Source organism: Schistocerca cancellata, chromosome 3 (genome assembly GCF_023864275.1).
Source record: "Schistocerca cancellata isolate TAMUIC-IGC-003103 chromosome 3, iqSchCanc2.1, whole genome shotgun sequence".
Lineage (NCBI taxonomy): Eukaryota > Metazoa > Arthropoda > Insecta > Orthoptera > Acrididae > Schistocerca > Schistocerca cancellata.
The window spans coordinates 231723272-231748442 of NC_064628.1; the positions used below are offsets into that span (position 1 = coordinate 231723272).

The 25171-nt window shown below is 37.6% G+C and overlaps 1 protein-coding gene across 1 annotated transcript in view; it reads left to right on the top strand.

Moving 5' to 3' along the window:
- LOC126176238 (uncharacterized) overlaps positions 1-25171 on the top strand; it is a 400926-nt gene that overhangs the window by 331183 nt on the left and 44572 nt on the right. Inside the window, exons 12-13 of the mRNA XM_049923383.1 lie at positions 12320-12436; positions 23466-23649. Of these exons, the coding sequence (XP_049779340.1) occupies positions 12320-12436; positions 23466-23633 (285 nt within the window). The 3' untranslated portion in view covers positions 23634-23649. The remainder of the gene's footprint in view (positions 1-12319; positions 12437-23465; positions 23650-25171) is intronic.

Here is a 25171-nt window from a genome sequence, read left to right on the forward strand (position 1 = left end):
TTTTTAGCACAGTTTCTGTTTCCCTGTTTTAATCTTTATCATCAGTGTATTAGCTACTACCATTACTGTTATGAAAATACTGTGAGTTCCGTAGCAGTTGAATTTCAGACTATCCAAAAGGTCCTATTTTTGAAACTACAGCTAAAATTAGCTCTTTTTTGTGATTAACTAGCATGAATGACCAGCAGCTTTCAAGTTATGTTAATCTCTATTGTGATTTGTCTCTATTTAGACCACAACCAAAATCTATATGTGATGCACCATAATTGCTCTGCAATAGTCTTTCACTTTTCATCAGTGGTGTGTGTTACCACATATACTTTGAAATGGATGGACATTCTACATCCACTCACAGACTCTCTCTTGCTGTGAGAGACAAGAATTCCCAGGTTGAGTCCTGGTCCAGCACACAGTTTTAATCTGTCAGGAGTTTCATATCAGTGCAGTGCGCACTCAACTACAGAGTGAAGAACCCATTCTGGAAACATCCCCTAGGCTATGGCTTATTGATGATTATGTTTGGTTTGTGGGGCGCTCAACTGCTTGGTTATCAGTGCCCGTACAATTACCCAATCTTTGCTCAGTTCAATTTCGCCACTTTCCTGGATGATGATGAAAGGATGAGGACAACACAAACACCCAGTCATCTCGAGGCAGGTGAAAATCCCTGACCCCGCTGGGAATCGAACCCGGGACCCCGTGCTCGGGAAGCGAGAAGCGAGAGACCATGAGCGGCGGACACTATGGCTTATTCATGTCTCTGCAATACTGCAATATCCTCTCTTCCAGGAGTGCTAGTCCTGCATGCTAGACAGGAGAACTTCTGTGAAGTTAGGAGATGATGTAATGGCAGAAGTAAAGGTGTGAGGACAGGTCACAAGTCATGCTTTGGTAGCTCAGTGAGTAGAGCACTTGCCTATGAAAGACAAAGTTCTCAGATTCGAGTCCTCGTCTGGCACACAGCTTTAATCTGCCAGCAAGTTTCACTGCAGTACTTGGTTACAAAGAGAGTATGAGAAAAAAATTAAGACTATGTCTTCTCACAGTAGTTTTATTTGTGGTGTTTAAGTTTTATTTTTGGTATTTAATGAGCAGTATTTTATGACACCATCTAAATTTGTTGCACTGTATATATTCTTATATACTTTTGATGAAAGCACACTCATTCTACAGCTGCCAATTGCTGTTTTTATCACTTCAAAGAGACTGGGCTTGGGCAGTGTCAACATTTTTCAGATCATTTCAGGTAGTAACCCAAGGCAGGTAGAAATGTGACAGTTAGGCTACTCGTGGCAAGTATGCTTCCACGTGGTCAGTGCCCCCTAACATCACAGGGAGGGGAACAGTTCTTTGTTACAATAAGCAGTAACCATGATGTTATTTCTGGATTATTACACCTACTAATCATAAATAATTAAATCTTTCATCTCTGGTACTGTACATTTAAAAACAATTACTGTTCAATCAGCAAAGCCAAAAGTGCTGCACAGTAATGTAGTTAAAAAATGGAATGAAACTGCTCAGATTAGCAGAACATTGCACAGTAAACTTTACCATCCCATGTAGTTGTGTATGTTTTCCCTGTACAATAATTTTCAGATCATTATAAATACCATTTTCATCGCAGTAATGTTCCATGTCAGGTATGCTACATAAAAAATCTTTGATTTAAATGATATTAGTGCAAGGTGTCTAATATGTGAATGCTACAAGAGATGCAGTCTAGAGTTGGTTTATTTGTACTTCATTCTTATTAATAACCATCAAGTTTGGATTTATGATGCAACAAAAAGTCCTTTTCCCCACACGGAAATTACTTTCTTTTTCCAAATTGAGGATATACATGTATACATAGTGTTTCCACCAGTTTTTGTGCTTTGAAAGTGTTTTTCAATGGCAATTTTTGAAAATTTGCTTGAACTCTAGTAATATAGTCAGCAAAACTGGAGACCGATGTTGACACCTACTTTATAAATCACACAATCCAGTCTTGACCCATGATTTCTTTTTCAGCAGGCTGACAGTTTACTCTTTGGTTTACCAGTAAACTATGAATTTTCTTGCACTTGATGGCAAGGACAGGTACTGTGTTCCACATCTCCAGTGAGACATACTGCACTGCCAAAGTCAATATAAAGAGCATGCTTCCCTTCAGTTCTGTTTTTGCAGGAGAATCTTTGTCCTGCTATTCAACACTAATGGAAGATGAAACAACTTGGATGTAATGAGAAAGATAAAATCCTGATTAGAACTGGAGCAGATCTGTTTAAAACCTTTGATGGCATATCTGCTCTTAGGTTTGAAAACATAAATATTAATAGTCAAATAAGTTACATTTGCTGACATAACACTTCAGGTGGTGAGGACAAGAGAAGGAGCCAGTATATTTTATTTTATTTATTATCTTTTTTGCATATAGTCACCAACTGATGACTTTTGCAAGATATCAAGATGTTGACACTACAATGACTAGTGGCCTCTTAAGAAGAATAATAAAATGAACTGGAAGGAGCTAGACTACACATAGCTTTTGCTTGCACTCCATATCAGTCAGGATAGTATGGATATTGTACAATGACCTGCTGTTGAAATTTCTAAAAAACCATTTACTAGACAGTGGACTCATTTTCCCAGATGTTATGACATGACAAAGAGGCAAGTACATTATCTGAGAGCTCATCATAAGGTTCATCTTTCAATTGCATTTCAGAGTGTGCCAAAGTGTAAGAATAGCCACACAGCTACATTTACAAGGTGCTACCCAAAATATCTGACAATGTCATTGTACCTATGAAACCAGTAGCAGTATGACATTCTGTCACTAGTTGTCTTGAGGTACACATCTTAGCTACTGTGGCAAAAAGTTGTCATTTTTGGTGCGTGCAGTTGTGAGTTGTAGTGGTGCATGTCAGTATGTGTTTCAGTGATTCTGTGAATTGTAAAATGGATAACATGAAGGAGCAATGGATTTGCATCAAATTCCTTTTGAAGTTGAAGAAAACTGCACTTGAAACCCACTGCATGCTGACAGAGGCATCTGGTGTGCACTGAGTCAAGTAAGAGCATTTGAATAGTTTAAGTGCTTCAAGGAAGGCTGAGAATCTGTGGAAGATGATGAACATTCTGGTTGACCATCAACAGGCATAAATGTTTGTGTGAGACTTGGGCTGTCACACAGTACATGTCAATGAATTCTAGCTGATGAATTGATCATGAGACAAATTGCAGCAAAGCATTGACCAATGAAACCTTTGGATTCAGATGTGCACTGAGCTGCAACAAAGAGTTTGAGGATGTCCAAATTTCTTATCCAGAGTCAAGATGACGAATCTTGGGTCTACAGTTATGACCATGAAATGAAGCAGCAATCATCACAATGGAAAATGCCATCACTTCCAATGCCGCAAAAAGCTCAATGTGCTTGCAGTAACTTGAAGCGAATGCTGATCATTTTTTTCAAAATTTTGGTAATAGTGGATAAGAAGTTTGTTCCACATGGTCAGACTATTAACTGCACAATTTTGTGGCAACTGAGGGAAAGTATTCAGTGCAAATAGCCAGAGTCATGAAAAAGAAAGACTGGTTGGCACACCATAACATCGCACATGCCCGCACCTCACTCATTGTTAAGAATTCCTGGCCAAAAACAACATGGCCACAGTTCCACATCCTCCCTACTAGTGAAACCCAGCCCCGTGGGACTTCTACCTGTTCCTAGAGATGAAAATTAGGTTGAAAGTACAATGTTTTGACTCAATTATAGACACCTAAGAGGAGTTGCAATGGTCCCGAACACCTTTCAGCCTGCGGACTTATAGGAGTGCTTCCAAAAATGGGAACAATGCTGAGATCATTGGATACATGCCTAAGGCGACCACTTTGAAGGTGATGGATGACATTAAGACATAAGTATAGTTTTCTCATTTTTTCAATTAAATTCTCAGATATTTCGCGTATCACTTCATACGTAGCACTAGGCAAGCACATCATTCATTCCAAAAGCATTATTTACTTTGAATCATGGTATTACATTGATTTCATGATCACTTTGATGTTCAGCTCAATTTATTCTATATTGCCACTGGTCAAGCTGTTTCTACTTTTTCATTTGTTAATATCCATTATGGAAGATCTTTCACAGATATACACTGAACCAAAGAGGCAAATGAATTTTAATGGATTATCTAGCAATAATTTATAACTGGTTGTATCAACACAATGATAAAATTGTCATTTTCTCCATTTTCCATCACTCCTTAGCGGCTTCAAATTTCATGCAGGCATGTTCCATCTTTGCAATTAAATGAAAGGCTTTTCCTATATGCATTTCACTTCAATGGCTTGTGCATTTACTAGTTGATACACATATCTCACTACTTCACATTTTTTCATTTTTTTCTCTTGTTTTCAGGTTAGAAACAACTTTTGTAGCACAAGTTTCATCAGGTTAAATTATCTTTTGGTGTTACTTACAGTTTCAAATGTTGCTAGTCCATGTGTATGGTTCTGGAGATGTGTTCGTTCAGTCCCCTTTTTCCAGGTAACCAATTTCATATGTTTTTCATCCACATTTATTGCAACACTAATTTGCACTTTTAGTTGTCTGTTTAACATATGTGTTTTTACAGTAGGAACAGTTGACAGCTGTCACTGTGTGTTTATCTTTTATTTTTTGTCTGTGTTGTGTGTGTGGTTTGATATTTTCATTTGTTTTGTGTGTGTGTGTGTGTGTGTGTGTGTGTGTGTGTTTGTTTGTTTGTTTGTTATGTTATGTGTGAATGTGTCATTCCTTGATAGAGTACTTTTTTTTTAATGAATGTGCCATCGTACAATAAAAAGACTTACACATTCTAAAAACAGCATCACTCATCTCTTTCAACATAGAGAACATATACACCTCGATACCAACCATAGACACAATAAAACTAATTAAAGAAAACCTACTGACATACAACAAACTACCTGCAGACAATATTAGTGAAATAAGACAAAACTCTTAAAGCAATCATTTCCCAAAATTATTTCCAATTTGAAAGGAAATTTACTTACAAAAAGATGGACTTACAGTGGGATACTTATATCAGCAACATCAGCAAACATATTCACCAACCCATAGAAAATGCAAGCTTTGATACACTCATTACAAAGAAAGGACAGAAAATTGTTTACTGGTACAGATATGTGGACAAAATAATCTCTATGGTACATGAACCAACAGAGAAAATAGATAAAACTTCATACAGAGATAAACAGTATATATAACAATACTCAATCCACCATGGAAAAAGAAATACAAAAGCAAATACATTCCCTGGATATAACAATAAAGAGAGACAACAATAAGAACATGTTCAACATCTTCAGAAAGCCAATAGCCTCAGACACAATTATACAAGAATTACAAAAAATACCACTCACAGCCATAAAATATGGTTATAATACCCATATAGTACAAAGATTCAACCACACCATCAAAACACAACCAAAGAAAAATAAAAACAAGCAGAGAATACAAATACCACAGAATATTGTATACGCTACTGCACTCACAGAAACACAAATTAGTGACATGACTACGGAAATAAATGGTACACTTTAAAATACAAACACAAATCAACAAACAGAATAGCGAACATACTAAAGTAACAGGGATTGCACATTGCTTACACAACAAGAAACACATTTCAGTCATATTTACAGAAAACTATAGACAAATCAGATAAATAACAAGGATCAGTGTGAATCCGTATATCTGAGGATGACAAGCAGGAGTTTCAAAACGAGATATAAAGAACATATAAGAAGCTGGAAGTAGGAAAACAGCCATTCTGCCTTTGCTGAACACCTGGTAAAACATGGACAAGAACATCCAACATCAGACAGGGCATGAAAACCATTAGAGTGAACAGTTACAACAAAACATTCCTGACTTTACAGTGAAACTTTCATATACAAAGAATCCTTGCCATGAAAAAGAAAGTAATTAATGGCCAAATCAATATAAGCAATTAACTCACTGACCATGTTAACCACCAAAATAATAACAAACAGAAATGTGAAACATAACCAGAATAAATAATTAATGAGTCTTCTCTCTCTCTCTCTCTCTCTCTCTCTCTCTCTCTCTCTGAACACACAATGAAAAGTGCAAATTAAGTGCTGCAATAAACGTGAGTGAAAAAGTGCCAGAAATTGGCTGTTTGGAGAATGGGGACAGAATCAACACATCTCCAGGACCACACACATGGACTAGCGAAATTGGAAATCCTAAGTAACCCCAAACAACAATTAAAAACAAACATGTATTAGAGTCAACAGAATATGCTTCATAAATAAAAGAAGTGAAATGCATATGACAAAAAACAAACTGCCTTTCATTTAACTGCAAACACGGAACATACCTCCGTGAACAAGAATAAAAGTTAAATAGCTCTGCTTAGTGTCTCATCATTTTGCATTTTGATGAGTTGTCATTTAGATGGCTATTCTTTTTTCAGTATTTTCTTGCAATTAGTAAATTGGAGATAGTTGCATGACTTAAATGCAGTTTGACACAGATTTAACTTACACTGAAAATAACAAAATATGACCATAAAGTTGATCTTTGCCTTAAAGTCATGTATATAATGTTTTAAATGATTGGTAATATCATTCTAAAGGATTAATTTTCATAACCAATCCAAATTTTTTAGTTAAGTGATAATTCTGTTCTTATCAGTCATGGAAATTTAAATTTCATCAATTAAATTTAGAAATTGCTCCAATCTTTTACCATATCTCAGCCATCTCATTTCTCTGCAAAAAAATCAAATCATCACATTCAGTGTCAACACTTTAAGAGTTGCTCTGAATAATCTGTGATTGAGAATTAATATTTTACAAATTTATTTGTCGAAATCACAAATTTCATGATCTCTTCAAAAGCTATTTCCTTTGAACACAAAGTCTCCTGGTGGATTATTCAGTACAAGTGCATCAAAGCATCATCATGTGATCTTAAAGGCTGCTTCAGTGATGATACAAATCTAGAATTAACTGCTGCCATGGAAGACGCTCCAGCATCCATAATACCTGCTAAGTTGGTCAGCTCTAAATAAATGTTGGAACACTGTTCCAAGAGCCCAGTGAATATTTCTCTAGCCTTAGTTTTTTCAGCACTGAACTCATTCCAATCAGCTCCTCACATACTTCATATGCCATGTGTTAGTGTTTTTGAATGGCATAACAACATGGGTGTAGAGGTGATGTCAACTGATTCATCAGTAGCCATTAAAAAGTAAACAAATTACATTGAGACAGTTGTTAATTTGTCTTTTGTATTTCCCAACTTTGCAATAATTCTCCTTTGAAGTCATGTGATTGAAAAGAATTTTCCCGAAATGTTTTGCTGATTCTGAAAAAAAAAATGTAGCAGCTATATTGAAAGAATTTTTGATAAAAGCTCCATCCATAAAGGACTGGCAATATTCTGATGTAAAGTGAGAATTTCTGAACACATTTCTGTTGTAGTGGAGTAGGAGGAGATTAGTGTTTAATTTCCCATCAACAATGAGCTCATTAAATACAGAGCACAAGCTCAGATTAGGGAAGGATGGGGAAGGAAATCGGCTATACCATTTCAAAGGAACCATCCTGGCAAACCTCAATCAGGATGTCCAGATGCGGGTTTGAACCGTCGTTGTCCTGAGTGTGAGTCCAGTGTGCTAATCACTGTGCAGCCTTGCTTGGTTTCTGTTATAGTTTCCTGGTCAAAATGTCTCCTCATGTTTAATTCCTTCGTGAGGACTACAAAACTGTTTCATACATGTGTAACTCAGGCATTGCCTCTAGGCATTAATGGTGTCAGGTGCACTTCACACGCAGCTGGTCCTTAGTGCCTGGAGACAACAATGGCCATGTGTATCTGAGTTATGCTTTGTGTCAACGTGTATGTGATTTGCTCTGTCTACATCTGATGATAGACTTTGTCTGATAGCAGGATTATATCTATCAGTATATTTTGGTCCAGCTACCCACGAAGTGTTGCTTTTCATACTGAACTTTGCATTTTGTCATTTCCTACATGGCTCTGCTTTATCCATTGCTGGATTAATTTTAGTGGCAATGATGAATCTTGTGAATGATGACTATGAAGAGAAACAAAAATTGTTGGGGGAAAGAAAACTACTTCATTATTATTTAATGATAATGATTAAGTAAATTTTTACACATTTACAGACATACATGAAGAAATTGTCACTTACCTTTGTTACAAAAAGTTGAACATACAAATGTCTAGGCTGATGGAGCACTCACTGATGATGACAAAATATCATTCCCTGCAAGCCCGTGTGCCTCTCTTATTGCTGTGATTACACTGCAGTGCAAGTGTGCAGGATTTAAAAATAACGAGCCATGAAACTAGGTGCAAGAAAGAACAATGAGGTGAGGTAGAAATCAATCAACAGCAGCCTTTGGGCTGCAGTCTGTGCATCCCTGTTATATAACTTGTCTGGGACACTGAGGAAATTAGTTGTAACCGGCCAGTCTCCCCAATGACTTTTCTACAAATGTGAACAGTTCTCTCTGTACAATCAGAGTAACTACAAACAGAGCTTTTGAATCATGTAACATAAAGCATGCCATATCACTGTTTCAGCCAAACATGTTTGATGGCTAGGGCTAACCACAATCTGCATTAACTATTCCATTGTTGTGGAAGAAATTTTCATATTTATTACTTTTTTAAAATTAGGTAGTTGCCAGACAAACATATGGTTCCTGAAGAGGGGCACCAGCCTTTCCACTAGTTGCAGGGGCAATGGTCTGGATGATTGACTGATCTGGCCTTGTAACATTATTCAAAATAGCTTTGTTCTGCTGGTACTGTGAATGGCTGGAAGCAAGGGGAAACCACAGGTGTAATTTTTCCTGGGGACATGCAGCTTTACCGTATGGTTAAATGATGATGGCATTCTCTTGGGTAAAATATCCTAGAGGTAAAATAGTCTGCAGTTCAGATCTACGAGTGGGAACTACTTAGGAGGGGATTGTTATCAGGAGAAAGAAACCTGGCGTTCTAAGGATTGGAGTGTGGAATGTCAGATCCCTTAATCAGGCAGGTACATTAGAAAATTTGAAAAGGGAAATGGATAGGGTAAAGTTAGAAATAGTGTGAACTAGTGAAGTTCAATGGCAGGAGGAACAGGGCTTCTGGCCAGGTGAATACAGGGTTATAAATACAAATTCAAATAGGGGTAATGCAGGAGTGGGTTTAATAATGGATAAAAGAATAGGAGCACGGGTAAGCTACTGTGAACAGCATAGTGAATGCAATATTGTAGCCAAGATAGACATGAAGCCCATGCCTACCACAGTAGTACAAGTTTACATGCCAACCAGCTCCGCAGATAATGAAGAGATTGAAGAAATGCGATAAAAGAAATCATTCAGATAATGAAGAGAGATGAAAATGTAATAGTCATTGTGGACTGGAATTCTATAGTATGGAAAGGAAGAGAAGGAAAAGTAGTAGGTGCATATGGAATGGGGATAAGGAATGAAAGAGGAAGCTGCCTGGTTGAATTTTGCTCAGAACATAACTTAATGATAGCTAACATGTGGTTTAAGAATTATTAAAGGAGGTTGTACACATGGAAGAGAACTGGAGACACTAGAAGGTTTCAGATAGATTATATAACAGTAAGACAGAGATTTAGGAACCAGATTTTAAATTGTAAGACATTTTCAGGGGCTAATGTGGACTTTGGCCACAATTTATTGGTTATGAACTGTAGACTAAAACTGAAGAAACTGGAAAAAGGTGGTAATTTAAGGAGATAGGACCTGGATAAACTGAAAATACCAGAGGTTCTAGAGAGTTTCAGAGAAATCATACAGATCGATTGACAAGAATAAGGGAAAAAAATACAGTAGAACAATGGGTAGCTTTGAGAGATGAAATAGTGAAGGTAGCAGAGGACCAAGTAGGTAAACAGACGAGGGCTAGTAGAAATCATTGGGTAGCAGAAGGGATACTTAATTTAACTGATGAAAGGAGAAAATATAAAAATGCAGTAAATGAAGCAGGCAAAAAGGAATACAAACATCTCAAAAATGAAATCTAGAGGAAGTGCAAAATGGCTAAGCAGGCATGGCTAGAGGACAAATGTAAGGTTGTAGAGGCATATACGACTATGGGTAAAATAGATGCTGCCTACAGGAAGATTACAGAGACCTTTGGAGAAAAGAGAACCATTTGTATGAATATCAAGAGCTCAGATGGAAAACCAGTTCTAAGCAAAGAAGGGAAAGCAGAAAGGTGGAAGGAGTATATAGAGGGTATATACAAGGGTGACGTACTTGAGGGTGATATTATGGAAATGGAAGAGAATGTAGATGCAGATGAAATGGGAGATATGATTCTACATGAAAAATTTAACACAGCACTGAAAGACCTAAGTTGAAACAAGGCCCTGGGAGTAGACAACATTCCATTAGAACTACTAATAGCCTTGGGAGAGCCAGCCATGATAAAACTCTTTCATCTAGTGAGCAAGTTGTATGAGACAGATGAAATATCCTTGGACTTCAAGAAGAATGCAGTAATTCCAATCCCAAAGAAAGTAGGTGTTGACAGGTGTGAAAATTACCGAACTATCAGTTTAATAAGTCTTGTCTGCAAAATACTAACACAAACTTTTAAAAGACGAATGGAAAAACTGGTAGAAGCTACCCTCGGGGAAGATCAGTTTGGATTTCATAGAAATGTTGGAGCACATGAGTCAATACGGACCCTTTGACTTACCATAGAAGATAGATTAAGGAAAGGCAAACCTATGTTTCTATCGTTTGTAGACTTAGAGCTATCTTTTGGAAATGTTGACTGGAATACTCTTTCTCAACTTCTTAAGGTGGCTGGGGTCAATAATGGGACGCGATAGGCTATTTTCGAGGTGTACGGAAACCAAATGGCAGCTATAAGAGTTGTGGAACATGAAAGGGAAGCAGTGGTTGAGAAGGCAGTGAGACAGGGTTGTAGCCTACCCCCAGTGTTATTCAATCTGTATATTGAGCAAGCAGTAAAGGAAACAAAAGAAAAATTTGGAGTAGGGATTAAAATCTATGGAGAAGAAATAAAATCTTTTGAGGTTTGCAAACGACACTGCAATTCTGTCAGAGACAGCAAAGAACTTGGAAGAGCAGTTGAATGGAATGGACAGCATCTTGAAAAGAGTATATAAGATAAATGTCAACAAAAGCAAAAGGAGGATAATGGAACGCAGTTGAATTAAAAAAGTGATGCTGAGGGAATTAGATTATGAAATGAGACACTTAAAGTAGTAGGTGAGTTTTGCTATTTGGGGAGCACAATAACTGATGGTGGTGAAAATAGAGAGGATATAAAATGTAGACCAGCAATGGCAAGGAAAGCATTTCTGAAGAAGAGAAATTTGTTAACATCGAGTATAGATTTAAGTGTCAGGAAGTCCTTTCTGAATGTATTTGTATGGGGTGTAGCCACATATGGAAGTGAAAAATGGACGATAAATAGTTTAGACAAGAAGAGAATAGAAGCTTTAGAAATTTGGTGCTACAGAAGAATGCTGAGGATTAGATGGGTAGATCACATAACTAATGAGGAGGTACTGAATAGAATTGGGGATGAGAGGAATTCATGGCACAACTTGACTAGAAGAAGGGATCGGTTGGTAGGACACATTCTGAGACATCAAAGGCTAACAAATTTAGTATTGGAGGGAAGCATGGAGGGTAAAAATCTAAGAGGGAGACCAAGAGATGGATATGCTAAGCAGATTGAGGATGCAGGTTGCAGTAGTTACTCAGAGATGAAGAGGCTGGCACAGGATAGAGTGGCACAGAGAACTGCATCAAACCAGTCTCTGGATTGAAGACCACAACAACAGTTGCTTGCAGAACTTTTCAATTTAATTTTTTTTAGACACTGTTGTATGCCAATTTTTTTAGACTAAGTTTTCCCTAGTTTTGTAATTTTCTGACACACACATTTCAGAAAATATGCTCTCAATCCTTGATTTTACTGAACTTTTGGGCATAAGTTTGAATGTATTTAGTGGCCACAGAATTTACTGGTATTCATTTTCTAGCTCAAAAGCACTCTGTCACTTACTTCCAAGTAAGAAACCAACATAAAATAGGTTATGTAGGTAATTCATTGCATATTCTGTAAGGGAGCACATGTGTGATCAAATTTTAACTGATGATTTTTCGTACAACATCCATAGCACATTTTAGTATCAGTTTAAAAATATTGAAGCAGCACCATTAAGAGTACATATTTCTAACTGCTTCTTCACAGGAAGTATGTTCACAAATCTGGGCAACACTTTATGACTATCCATGCCTCAAAGATTGCCCTGGTCTGATTCAGTATGTGAAGGATGCCGTTCGCCTTGCATGGTGCCTCATAAATCAGGTATGTTGGTCTACATTTTATTCATGGACACAATACTATCAATATTCAGGTTTTACTATTTGTTATTTTTGAATTAGAAGAGCAGGAAAAACACTTTTTTGTGCCATATTACGATAATTTCATCTTCATTGTGTGAAATACACTACTTATGTTACCTTAAGATTTCTGTGATGCCTATTGTAATGTAACCACCTCACTGGAGTTAATAATTATTAATAAATGTAAATCGAAGTAAAAGTCATTATGAATGTTAATCTCAAAAATCATAGTAGAAATAAAACAAACAATGGAAAATCCAGCACAGAATAATGACAATATTATGAAATGGATAGACTACAACTCATCATGTAGCGGAGATGCTGAGTCAGATATAGGTACAACAAAAGGACTGTCAAATGAGTAAACTTTTGGCCAAAAGGGCTTCTTCGAAATTAGACAGCACACAGACAAACACACACATAAATTCAACCCACACGCCCACCCACACACCCCTATCTCCCCTATCTGTGGCTGCATGATGTGTGCAGCTGCTCACAGTCTGGCCTCAGCAGCCAGAGCCAGTGATCATGTGTGCGTAAATTGCATTTTTATGAATGAGTGTCTGTATATTTTCTATTTCATAAGGAGGCCTTCTGGCCGAAATCTAAAGTGTTTAGTAGTCTTTTCAATGGGCCTGTCTACTACTCAGCATCTCCACTTTATGATGAGTAGCAATCTATCTTTTTTTCATAATATTGTAATTATTCCATCCTGGATTTTACATTGTACACAATGTAGGTAATGTAGACTCCTTGACCTGTCATTTCCATGTTTCTTCTGAATGACAGTTATGTCAAACATTATCAAGAATTGTCACTGCCAAAAATTAGATAGCGGTAACATACAATACAAACTGTGTACTATGTTACTGGATATATTTTGGATCCTGTTGCATTAACTGACAAGTATGTCATTGCTATAGAAGTGCGTAATGTAAGTAGACTTATATTACTGCTATATGTATACAATTATCATTTCATAGTAATTGTTGCACATGTAGTTGTTTGTTCCTCTGTATCAGATGCCGCCAGTGATGGGTTATAAACCTGAAAACTGGTTTTAGAAAATGAAACATTTCTAGTGCAGCACGTGGTGTATAGAAGATGTCTTTTAATAGAGTATTCCCATATGAGAAATGTTTACATAGGATGAAATGACACCCTTGTTGTGTTTGCTATCATCCTGCACCAGTAAACAATACAGGAAACTACTATTTGATCATGTGCATTATTTAGTCACCTACATCAACCTGCAAGGGACATATTCCTTCAGCAAGATAATGCAGCACAGTCATTCTGAACTGTGTCAGAATGGTTTTAGAAATACTACTCATATGAGAATGATAATGTGCCACAACTAACTGGTCTATGGTTATAATATCAAGCACTAACTCACCCTTAATAAACTCACACCCGGGACGGCCAGTGTGGCTGAGCGGTTCAGTCTGGAACCGCACGACCGCTATGGTCGCAGGTTCCGATCCTACCTCGGGCATGGATGTCTGTGATGTCCTTAGGTTAGTTAGGTTTAAGTAGTTCTAAGTTCTAGGGGACTCATGACATCAGATGTTAAGTCCCATAGTGCTCAGAGCCATTTGAGCCAAACTCACACGCCACCGCCACTCATGAATGAAATTCTCATAAGAATGTTGTCAGAAGTAAGTTCCTCAGTGTTCCTTTATTCATCACTACTCCTGAGGAGGGAAGAAAACCTATTGTCTTCCATGGGCCGTAGCAGTAATCTGAATTAATCACAAAAGTGTGGTATCCAAAGATAGAACTAATACAGGCTGATGTAGCCAACATTCTTCTGTTGGAGCATTTTTCTTCAGTAATGCAGTGCAATAAGACCCAGCATTGATGGTGGGACTGCTGCAGATACTTACTTTACTTGGCAAGGATGTGAAAAAAAATGATGGAAAATTTTTAATAACTGAAAAAATCACATAGTCAGTCATGATGAGCACACAGTAAGGTGTGAATTACAGATTGTCAACCAACAATTATGTTTAGAAATTTGGCATTTAAAAATAGATTCAGAAAAGGGATACGGATCAAGTAAACAGCAGCCCTCAGAGAATAATCAATGAAAGAACAATGGAGTCAACAGTAGTTAAGAACATTTCTTTGATAACTATAGTACCAGTTCTTTGCTGAAGATCACATAAGGATGTTCTTTTAGTAAACTGAACACTGCAGCACCTTTAGAATACTAGAGTGACTCTCAGAAAGTAACTGTGGCAAAGCTGTGAATCCAAGATGGTGCACTCAATTTCATCATGTCCGGTAACAAGTGCAGTTGCGCAGTTTGTGTAGTTTTGTTTAGGAAAATTAATGGTAACACATATAAGCTCAGTGAGGAGAATTTACACAGTGTGGCAAAATTGTTTGACGCTGGACAAAGGGTATTCGATACATTTTTGAATGGGCTACATGGTGAAGTTGGCCATGCAGTTAGATTGGCATGTAGCAAGACATTTGAAGAAGCAATACATATGGCAGTTCAGTTTCTGGAAGAGCTATAGAGACCTCAATTAATCACAAACCATATGGCTACACATTCGAAACTTACTCAGGAACCATCTATCATGAAAACAAGCAATAAAACCCAACTTCTCATATGAGAAAGATTCTATGTTTCACCTGCAGAGTGAGGAGACATAGCATGAAACTGTAAGAAGAGGAGCACAGTAATTAGTGTGAGCTCCACTGATGACAGTTCCAAAAATGTGCTCTTTAATGGAATTTTTCATAAGCAAAGTGTCCATTTCCTAACTGACATGGGCTCACATTTCTTTGATAGAATGCCATGTAGTCAAGTAAGGAAGTGGGCAGCATCCAAGCTGGACAATTAAAGGATTAAGTTGGAAATGGGAGCACAGTTATGGAAAAGCTATAATTGACTTTGTGATAGGCCAGCATGAGTACATGGTGGAAATGCAAATGATAAGGATCAGAGAAATGCTGTATGAAGGTATATTGTGTTAAGATTTCCTTGTAGCTTACCATGGTCAGATCAATGTGCCAGAAAAAGAAATCTGAATTGACCATAACAATTATGGTTGCAATTGGGAAGTCTAAACGTTAGATTCAAAGGAACATTAGTGCCTTCAAGCAGTGACACAGTTACACCATTAAGAGCTGACATATATTTGATGGGATAAGCACTCTCCTCCAGGAATGAGAAGAACTCTGTATATAGACATCACTGCCAAAGTGCGGGGGAAGTAGTTTGTTGTTACCAGAGCTACCAGCAAATGGTGATAGGCTAGACTAGCAGAGACACTGCTATGTAGTAAGAAGTGGTAAGAACTATCAGTGTCTTTAAAGAAGAGCCAAGTGAGGAATTGCATGTTCCAGTAGGCATTGCTAGTATGAGTAATGCAGTGGTGGAACTGCCATGAGTAACTGTTGTCGCAACAGTGTTGAACACAAATCCACAGGACATGATTGAAATACTACCAAGGAGCAAGGCATGCAGATAGTAAATTATTGTCCATTTAAGTGCAGCATGTAGAAATCAATGGACAAAGCACTCAAATCAATCAAGTAGGAGCTGGTTACTGAATTAAATCATTTGTCACAGGAGGACCAGAAAATAACATTCCTGTTGCTACTAAGCCTCTCTGACATTTCCTGAGAACAGAACAGTCTTCTAGAAACTCCTTTAGCTCAACATAGACTACATATGGGAGAAGCAGGCATACACAATTCCATATAGTCAGTGAGCTTAGTCAAGGAGATGCTTAATGAACAGCTGGAAATGGGGTCTACTGAACCTAGAGAATCGTAAGATCCAACATGTGCATTACCCATTGTAATAGTCAACAAAAAATCACCTACAGAACAGAAGTAAAGCTTTTGTATTAATTACAGGAAGCTGAATGCAGTTATGTTGATTGATAGTTTTCCATTGCAAAACTGGTACACTCCTTGGATTATCTTTGTTCATATCTTCTCTGTTTGAAATTTAAGAAGTGGGCACAATCAGTTGATTGTACCTCCTGAAAACAGAGCTGAAACACCATTCATTATGCTTACAGGTGTATAAAAGTGCAACCATCTTCCTTTTAACCTTCAGAACACATCAGCAACATTTCAACAACTGATGGATACTGTCTTCAGAAGATTAAACCCACACAATGTCTGATTAACATTGATGAGGTTATGATTTTCAAACAAGACTAAAACAATACACTGAAAGATTATGAGCAGTATTTGAGAGACTGCAGAGTGCATGTCTGTCCCTATCCATCACAAATGTAATATTGCTTTACTACAAGAAAAATATTTAGGATAACCATACATGCAGTCCAACCTAATTTAAAGCTGTGAAGAGCTATTCAGAACTAATGACAATATAGGCCAGTCAATGAAGAAAAATTAGGACAAAATATTCATGTAGTCACAAATTTTTGTACAGAGTTTGGGGGAATGTAATGAATAACATACTAAAAATCCTGACTGTCAGGATGTAACCACAGTGAAGGAGGGAGGAGCATTCAAAGGTCACTTTGTTTATCTTGACTGTCTCTAAAACCACAGCATCTAGCAAAAATGTTTTGCAGTATAAAATTAAACTACATTAAATTTCATACAAAAAAGGTTCTATCCTTTTTACTCCATGACATAGATTGCACATTGAAAGTGATGGAAAAAGTTCAGATTTAAAAAAATAGTGTTTTAATAGTATGAAACAGGCCAATTCAGGAGGCAGCTAGGAGAGCACAAGCACTCATGCTCTCTTGTCACTGAGATAGTGAGTGCTTGCTATAAAATAGGACTATCAGAAATGCAAACTATGTACTGTCTTCAGAGGAATGACTGTCTGTTGTTAGCTGTTGATGCAATTTTATATGACTTAATGCCACAGAACAGTACTTAAAGTGGAGAGTAGCTCTTTTTAAATCAATGAAAAGCATCATTATGGCTGGGTCAAGAATTCCAAATCAAAAGTCAGACACACCAACATCAATTTACAGCAAGTCAATGCAGGATGCCCAGCCACAGTTACAACTTAAACCTTTAGTCTGGCAGTTTCAAGATACCACATTTACCAAACCAATCCCTTTCCCAACACTAGATATGTCGCTGACCACATCTCACTTATAAATTAAGAACTTCTCAGCTACTGTTTGTAGGAACCTAGTTTATATTTTACACCAATGGCCTTCCAGCAGTGGTCACACTGGTTGCCGTCAGATCACCAAAGTTAAGTGCTGTCGGGTTGTGCTAGCACTTGGATAGGTGACCATCCGGTCTGCCAAGCACTGTTGGCAAGTGGGGCACACTCAGCTCTTGTGAGGCAAACTGAGGAGCTACTTAATTGAGAAGTAATGGCCCCAGTCTCGTAAACTGACATATGGCCGAAAGAGTGGTGTGCTGAACACATGCCCCTCCATCTCCGCATCTAGTGACACCTGTGGGCTGAGGATGACATGGCGGCTGGTCAATACTGTTGGGCCTTCGTGGCCTGTTCAGACGGAGTTTAGTTTGCTTTTAGTTTATATTTTACACAAAAGCTCACTTGATAACTGCAACTAAGTACTCACTTAATAAACTGAAAATAACTCCACTACACAAACAAGAGCTTGTTGAAATTATTTTGTCTAGGGTAAATACAGTCAGTCTGCAAACTGAAAAGTGAGTATCACTCATGGTGGAGGAAGTTGTCTTTCTCATAAGAACACTACAACTGCTGCATGGAATGACTAATAATCAATTTCCGCAGTAGCAGGGTAGAACAGTGTGCAGAGATTTAAGTAGAATCTGTCCATATGCATTTCTGATGTTAGTATTATTAGCAACTCATATGTGTTTTCAATGTAGTGTCAATGTACACTATGGAAAATAAACAGTTCATAACTGAAATTTTGAATGATCATGATTAATGGAAACACTAAAGACAGCCTTGACCATGTCTCCTATATTAGCTTAGACAGACTTCAGAAAACCCTAAAGCCCTTCATCCTAGCTAGTGATGCTAGTAATTCTGCTGTGGGGGGCAGTCTTACCACAAGAAATTGATAAGAAGAGCATCCAATTTCATTTATGTCTTGGCTTCTGAACAGAGCTGAATGCAATTACTCAATAACAGAAAAGGAATTACTTGCACTTGTCTATGGTATAAACTACAACTGATGTTTGTTATTTATCTGAGATTTTGCTGTAGTAATAGATCATGCAGTGCTGAAGTGATTACTAAACTGAAAGATACTAGCAGCAGTTAGCTTGGTGGGCATTGCATTTAAGTGAGTAGCTGTTCTAGGTAGTTCATTGACCTGGAAAACTAAAAGCAATGCAGATGGATTAAGTAGGAAAGCCAGAGTACGTCTCAAAATGGCAAAGAATAGAAATTAATTAATATGAAAGAGCTCAACAACAGGGTCAGTCTTGAAAACTACAACCTAAATTCAAAGTTGTTGACGGAATATTTTACAAAAGCACTGGTAAGGGGAGCCATGTAGTTGTACCTGAAAGCCCGTGAGAATGAGTGTTAAAAGATTGGTATGATGGTGCTTCAATAGGACACAGTGGCAAAATAGAAACTAATCTACAAATAACCTAAATTTATTGTTGGCCAACTGGAAAGTAGATACAGTTAGGTTTCACATTGTGATTCATGTAATAAGTAGAATGAGGCACACAAAAACAAAGCACATTGGTAAAAACTTCCATAAACAACCAAACCTTTTGAATGAGGGCTTCTTGATATAGTAGATCCCTCATAAAAAACAAAACTGAAATCTCTGTAAGTCCATCTTTATACAGATGGTAGCATCACCTCAATGGTTCAGTATGAAATGTTGCATATTGACTATTCTGAATCACTTCAAGATATCTATTAATGACAATCTTGAACCAAAGTGCTAAAATGTGGTACAAGTCTTTGTTAAAGACTGTATTTTGAAATATGGGTCACCATCTTCTATAGTTAGTGACCAAGGTTTCAATTTTACTTTTGGATTCCTACAGGAAGTATGCAGATCGTTGAAAATTGACAATCTAAGGACAAAATCAGTTCATACCAAGAGGAATGGTCAGGTGTAAAGACTTAATTGAACTGTCACAAAATGATAAGCCATTATGTTGGTAATAAGCATGCCTTTTGTAGCTCATACATACCATGTGTAATCAATACTTACAACAGGAAGGTCAACACCAGCATGTGGTTCAGCCCTTGTGGAAGGCCAATGACCTTGCTGTTTGACTTTGCAACATCATCAAGAGGCAGCAGCAATGAACACATCAGAGACTTAGCTCTTAGCCAAGAAATTACAGGAATTATGAAAGCATATAAAGGCTTGAAACCCAGTCATTTCTCCAGCAGGCTGCGCAAAATGATCGTGGAGATGTTAACCTAAGGATAATGATTTTTGTTTATGTTTGTATTACTAGTTTTTATTTTGAGTTTCGTTTGTCTTTCAGAATCATTCCACATCAATCCGGTGTTCTTTTTGAGTCAAAAATGAGTATGGCAGTAGGTAGTGCTAATTTTAAACTTATTTTGTATTATGATATAAGTGACATATAAGAGCAATTCCAGAGTGTACATGAATGTGTGAATGTTACTGCACCACTCCCCTTCAATGAAATGATATTGGACCTAGAAATCTCATGGTACCATAGACGTATTACAGTTTAAACATAAGCTGAAGTATCATGTACAGCCTATAAAATGAAAATTTATTGCTTTTTAGATATAATAATCTTATTAGATGTAAATGGGCATAATTTGACTTTAGTGTACTTCACAATAATGCCCATTTATTTCAAACAATTATTTCATTCAGTTTGAGCTTTAGTGGAACAGAAAAACTGTACAGTGAAAAATATCAGTTCAAATGGTTTGGATTTAAATCATGCTTCTAATAGTTCTGAACAATGTCAACAAGTTTCCCAATTATTTAGTTGTGTTTTATCGCTTTCGGTTTCTTTGAGTTGATACAGTCAAAGCCCTGTAATTCTTCCTGGGCATAAAATTGTTACCACCTGTGATAATGTGATGGTAACTGTGCTACAAACAGCATGCAGAATGGCCTGTAGGTGGCAGCATAGTGCAGATGCACACATACCGTCACAGTATCAGTATGAAGATGGCCGCCCCACTTGCGACTTGCACCAGGGAAGAACAGCGTTATCTCATTCAGTTTTTGCATAGTGAAGGTGTGAAACCTATTGAAATTCATCAAAGAATGAAGGTTCAGTACGGTGATGCATGTTTGTCACAGCAGCAAGTCTACGAATGGGGTAGGAAGTTCGCAAATGGTGTGACTTCAGTGGTGTGACTTCAGTGGTGTGACTCGTCCAGGTCAGGCACAACAGGTTGTGACTCCACAGAACATTGCAGCAGTTGAAGCTATAGTGAAGGAAAACCACCAAGTGACACTGAATGACATTGCAGCATGTTTACAGATTAGTCATGGGTCTGTACACCACATTGTGTATGATGTGCTCCAGTTTCACAAAGTGTCTACAAGATGGGTGACACGGCAGCTGACTCCTGAAATGAGAGAATGACATGTTGATGCTTGTGAAGAACTGCTTCAGCACTATGAACAACAAGGTGATGGCTTCCTTGTACGAATCGTTACTGGGGATGAAACCTGGGTTGACTTCCACCAACCAGAAACAAAGAGAGCGAACAAGAAATGGCGCCATTCCTAATCACCAAAACCAAAGAAGTTTTCAACAGAACCATCAGCAGGGAAGATTATGTTGACTCTCTTTTGGGATGAAAAAGGTGTCATTTTGGAACATTAAATGCCTAGAGGAACCACTGTCATCAGTGCATCATACACAGATCTCCTAAAAAATCATCTGCGGCCTGCAATCAAATCAAAGCGACATGGATTGCTGTCGGCAGGTGTCCTTTTGCAACATGACAATGCAAGGCCCCACACTGCCCATACAACAGTTGCAACAATCACAGACCTGCATTTTGAATGTCTTCCTCATCCACCGTACTCACCAGACCTTGCCCCCAAGTGATTTACATATGTTTGGACCACTCGAAGACGCAATGGGAGGAAAGTAGTTCCGTTCTGATGAAGAGGTACACCATGCGGTGCATGAGTGGTTGCACGGACTACCAAAAGAATTTTTTTCTAAAGGAATTTATGCACTTTGTAAGTGCTGGAGGACTTGCATTGAGTGTGGGGGAGATTATGTTGAAAAGTGATACAGCTTTGTACCACTTCTGCGCAACAAATAATATTTAAAAAAATATTTGAGGTTTTCATTTGACTCACCCTCATACTTTCACCTTATTTAAGATTTACGGTTCCTTTCTCATGTTTCCTTGATCCAGTCAACCTGTTATGCACTGCCACTAATTCTATCATGGGACTTCTTCACCACCTGCAGGGCATTGAGGGCTGCAAGAGAGCTCATATCTATGTCAACTCACTATGAAATGATGTAAATGCCTTTTTTAGAGAAATATTCTGTATTTGTTTATTCTCATGTTAAACATATACAACATTAGGTGGCAAATCTGTTATTATTCCGAACAACATATTTGAAGTGAATCTCAGAACAGAACACACAAGAATGGTATTTCTCTTCAGCTTCTTTCAACTGTTACTGCCTGTTGTCATTGTTGGCAACTCCTCTTGTTATCTGCATTCCAAAATACCACCGAACCACACCACTAAAGCATAAACAACCACTTCACAGCAGGTGGAGATGTTCAGTTGGCGATGTTCTGGGCTTGCATGTCTCACTCCAACTCTGAACATTGACAACCCCAGTGCACATACAGTAAAAATTCCCTACACGCTATCTACATAAACAACATTTTTATATGAACATCTTCCATCTGATTGCAAGAAAGAGGTGGACAATCTGATACACTACAGCAACAGTTTTATATCAGTAGGTAGTCAGGGCCTTGACCCCATGTTTGTACGTATCGTAGTAAGAATAAGAACATGCAGTTAACTGATTATGGCTGTGATCATCTGTTTGCCCTTCATGACCACATGACACCACCACTAAAACTAAACTGAACTCCATCCAAACAGGCCTTGGAAGACCCAATGGTACTGACTGTGTCATACTCTGCCAACAGGCGTCCCTGGATGCAGATATGGAGGGGCATGTGGTCAGCACACTGCTCTCCCAGCCATTGTCAGTTTTCATGACTGGAGCTGCTACTTCTCAATCAATTAGCTCCTCAATTTTCCTCATAAGGGCTGAATGCACCCTGCCTGCTAGAAGTGCGCAGCAGACCAGACAGTCACCCATCGAAGCACTAGCCAAGCTCAACAGCGCTTAACTTTGGTGATCTGATGGGAACCAGTGTCACCACTGCTGCAAGGCCATTGGCTCACCATCATTAAGCCTGAATGAAATCTTGTATAGACAGAATATAGTGCGCTTTACAAGTACAAACAGGTAATACAGCTACATAGTTAGAAGTAACACCTGCTCAAAATTTGGCAGCAAGTTGGCTGACGCACAAAAGCTACTGAAATCATAAATGTTTGAATCTTGGGATTCCCTCAACAAAGCTGATTCTATCATTTTGGCCCTGTTCTGCTTTTTCCCGTCACATGGGAGTCAGAGCATTTTATCTCCAAATCCTTGCAAAATACATTTTCATCCAGTTCTTTAATAGCTTTGTGAGGAACAAAGGAATCCCAGTTAAAAGTGGATAAACATAAATTTTGTGTAAGCTAACCAATCTGCAGCATTTCCATTACATGATTGTAAAATATCATCACAGCACTACTGTTTACATTTACACTTTACAATAACAACATGCTTACTCCTTTCATGTAGTTTATTAAATCTAGCATTTTTCTATATAGATTTGTTTCTTACATTATCTATTTAGAGAACTTTTCTCTAGGGATTCTGAATAAAAAAATCAAATCTTTGGTGACTTCAGCCACAGAACCAGACTTTTGAAAATAAGACTCAATTATAACAAACATATAATTATATACAGTACCTAATTCTTCAATCCATGTTTTGTATGTTACCAGTCACCACCATACGTTCTGGAATATGAGCAACGTGTTGTAAGGAAGGACATGCATGTGCGCTTTCATTTGTCAAATCCAGAAAATGATCAGATCAGAACATATCTCTGGCCAGCACTTCTTGAGGGCCCTGGTGGTCCATGTGTACACAAGGCTGTTGTCATCACATGAAAATAGAATAATAAAGGTAAGTTCTAAGTATGTGTCTTTATCAGACAAAGTGACTGACATAACACAGTTCTACAGGATGTAGAAGCAAACCAAAAGTCTGTAAAAGTGGGACTAATAATTTTGTAACCTTTCAAGTATTTTTTAATTACAAAAGGGGAGAGCTAGCACACAAAACTTTAAAAAACAATCACATATTGTGTGGTTCTCATTCACTCTCTCAAATCTGCATGACTGTCATTGCTGTGCAAAGCCTATGTACTGAATTATATCCCAGCATGATTTACAAGTGAGAGAACAGTTGTAAAAATATTATGTAACTAAGAGGAAAAAGAGGTATTGTGAGCAAACAATTAGAGTATGTGTAATGCTTCTCTTGTGACTTGCCTTGCCCTGTACATGACCAGAGTAATACAAATAATTGAAAACTACTGTTTTTCATATCTAATTATGTGATTACAAAAACATTTGCAGAACTATATTGTCTTGACTATTCAAACACTTTTACTATTTGGCAATTGGTCACCTTTACTTGTAACTTATTTACATTCTACCACAGATTTCTTTAACAAAAGCATATCATTTTATATGTTCACTGTCTTTGAATGTAACCACCATGCCTTGCCGATGACACTAAGCCTATTGCTTTCTCCATAAAGTGCTTTGCAGTTTCACATGGTATACATACTGCACCATTAATGTGTGATGATTATTGTGGATCTGTTGTTTCTCTTTGTCGTTCACTGTTTCCATGTGTGTACAGGTGAAACCCAAAACAATTTTTTTTTATATTTCTCTGTTAACAAAAAGAATATCTCTAGGAATATCAGAAAAATATTCAGGGCATAGTGAGGAATAGGTCTTTGGTGTTGAGAGCAGTATTATTGAAATAATATATTTGTCAACAATATTTCACAATCTGCAAGTCTGTTTCACTTGTGGAGATGAAACAAAAATATCCTGTGGCCACTTCAAATGAATGTTTGATAGAAAAACTGCAGTTTGCTGTTATTTCTTTACACAGAAGTTGAATAGTCTGGTACAGAAGATATCAAACTGGAAGAAATGCAAATTATTGCACTCTTAATTATAAATCAATTTCAGTGAGGCAGCTGCTTCTAATTGCACAGGGAGGTGAAAATGAGTCATTCTTGCATAGATTTGTTCCTTAGTAGACATGAAATGCTTAGCTAATGGGAAGATTTTTCTGCTGACATAAGGGTATGAACCTAAAGGAAACACAAACCAATGGACACTACATATGTGCACCAATGCTACAATTGGTCCTTATGCTGCTTACGGGAAGGCCTAGGTTAGATTAAATGGGCATGAGCTGCTTCTGCCATGCAATAATGAACCATCCCTTGAGTTTTGATAACATAAAATCTTGCAGCATCATTAAGAATTAATGCAGTCAAAACCACTGCCAGATTTTGATAGAGCAGTCAAGGTAAACAGCAACAGCTGAGTACTGTGTTAATACAAGATACACAATGAATAACATAAATTGCTCAATTTGCATTTTTTAGTCCTTTTTCTGG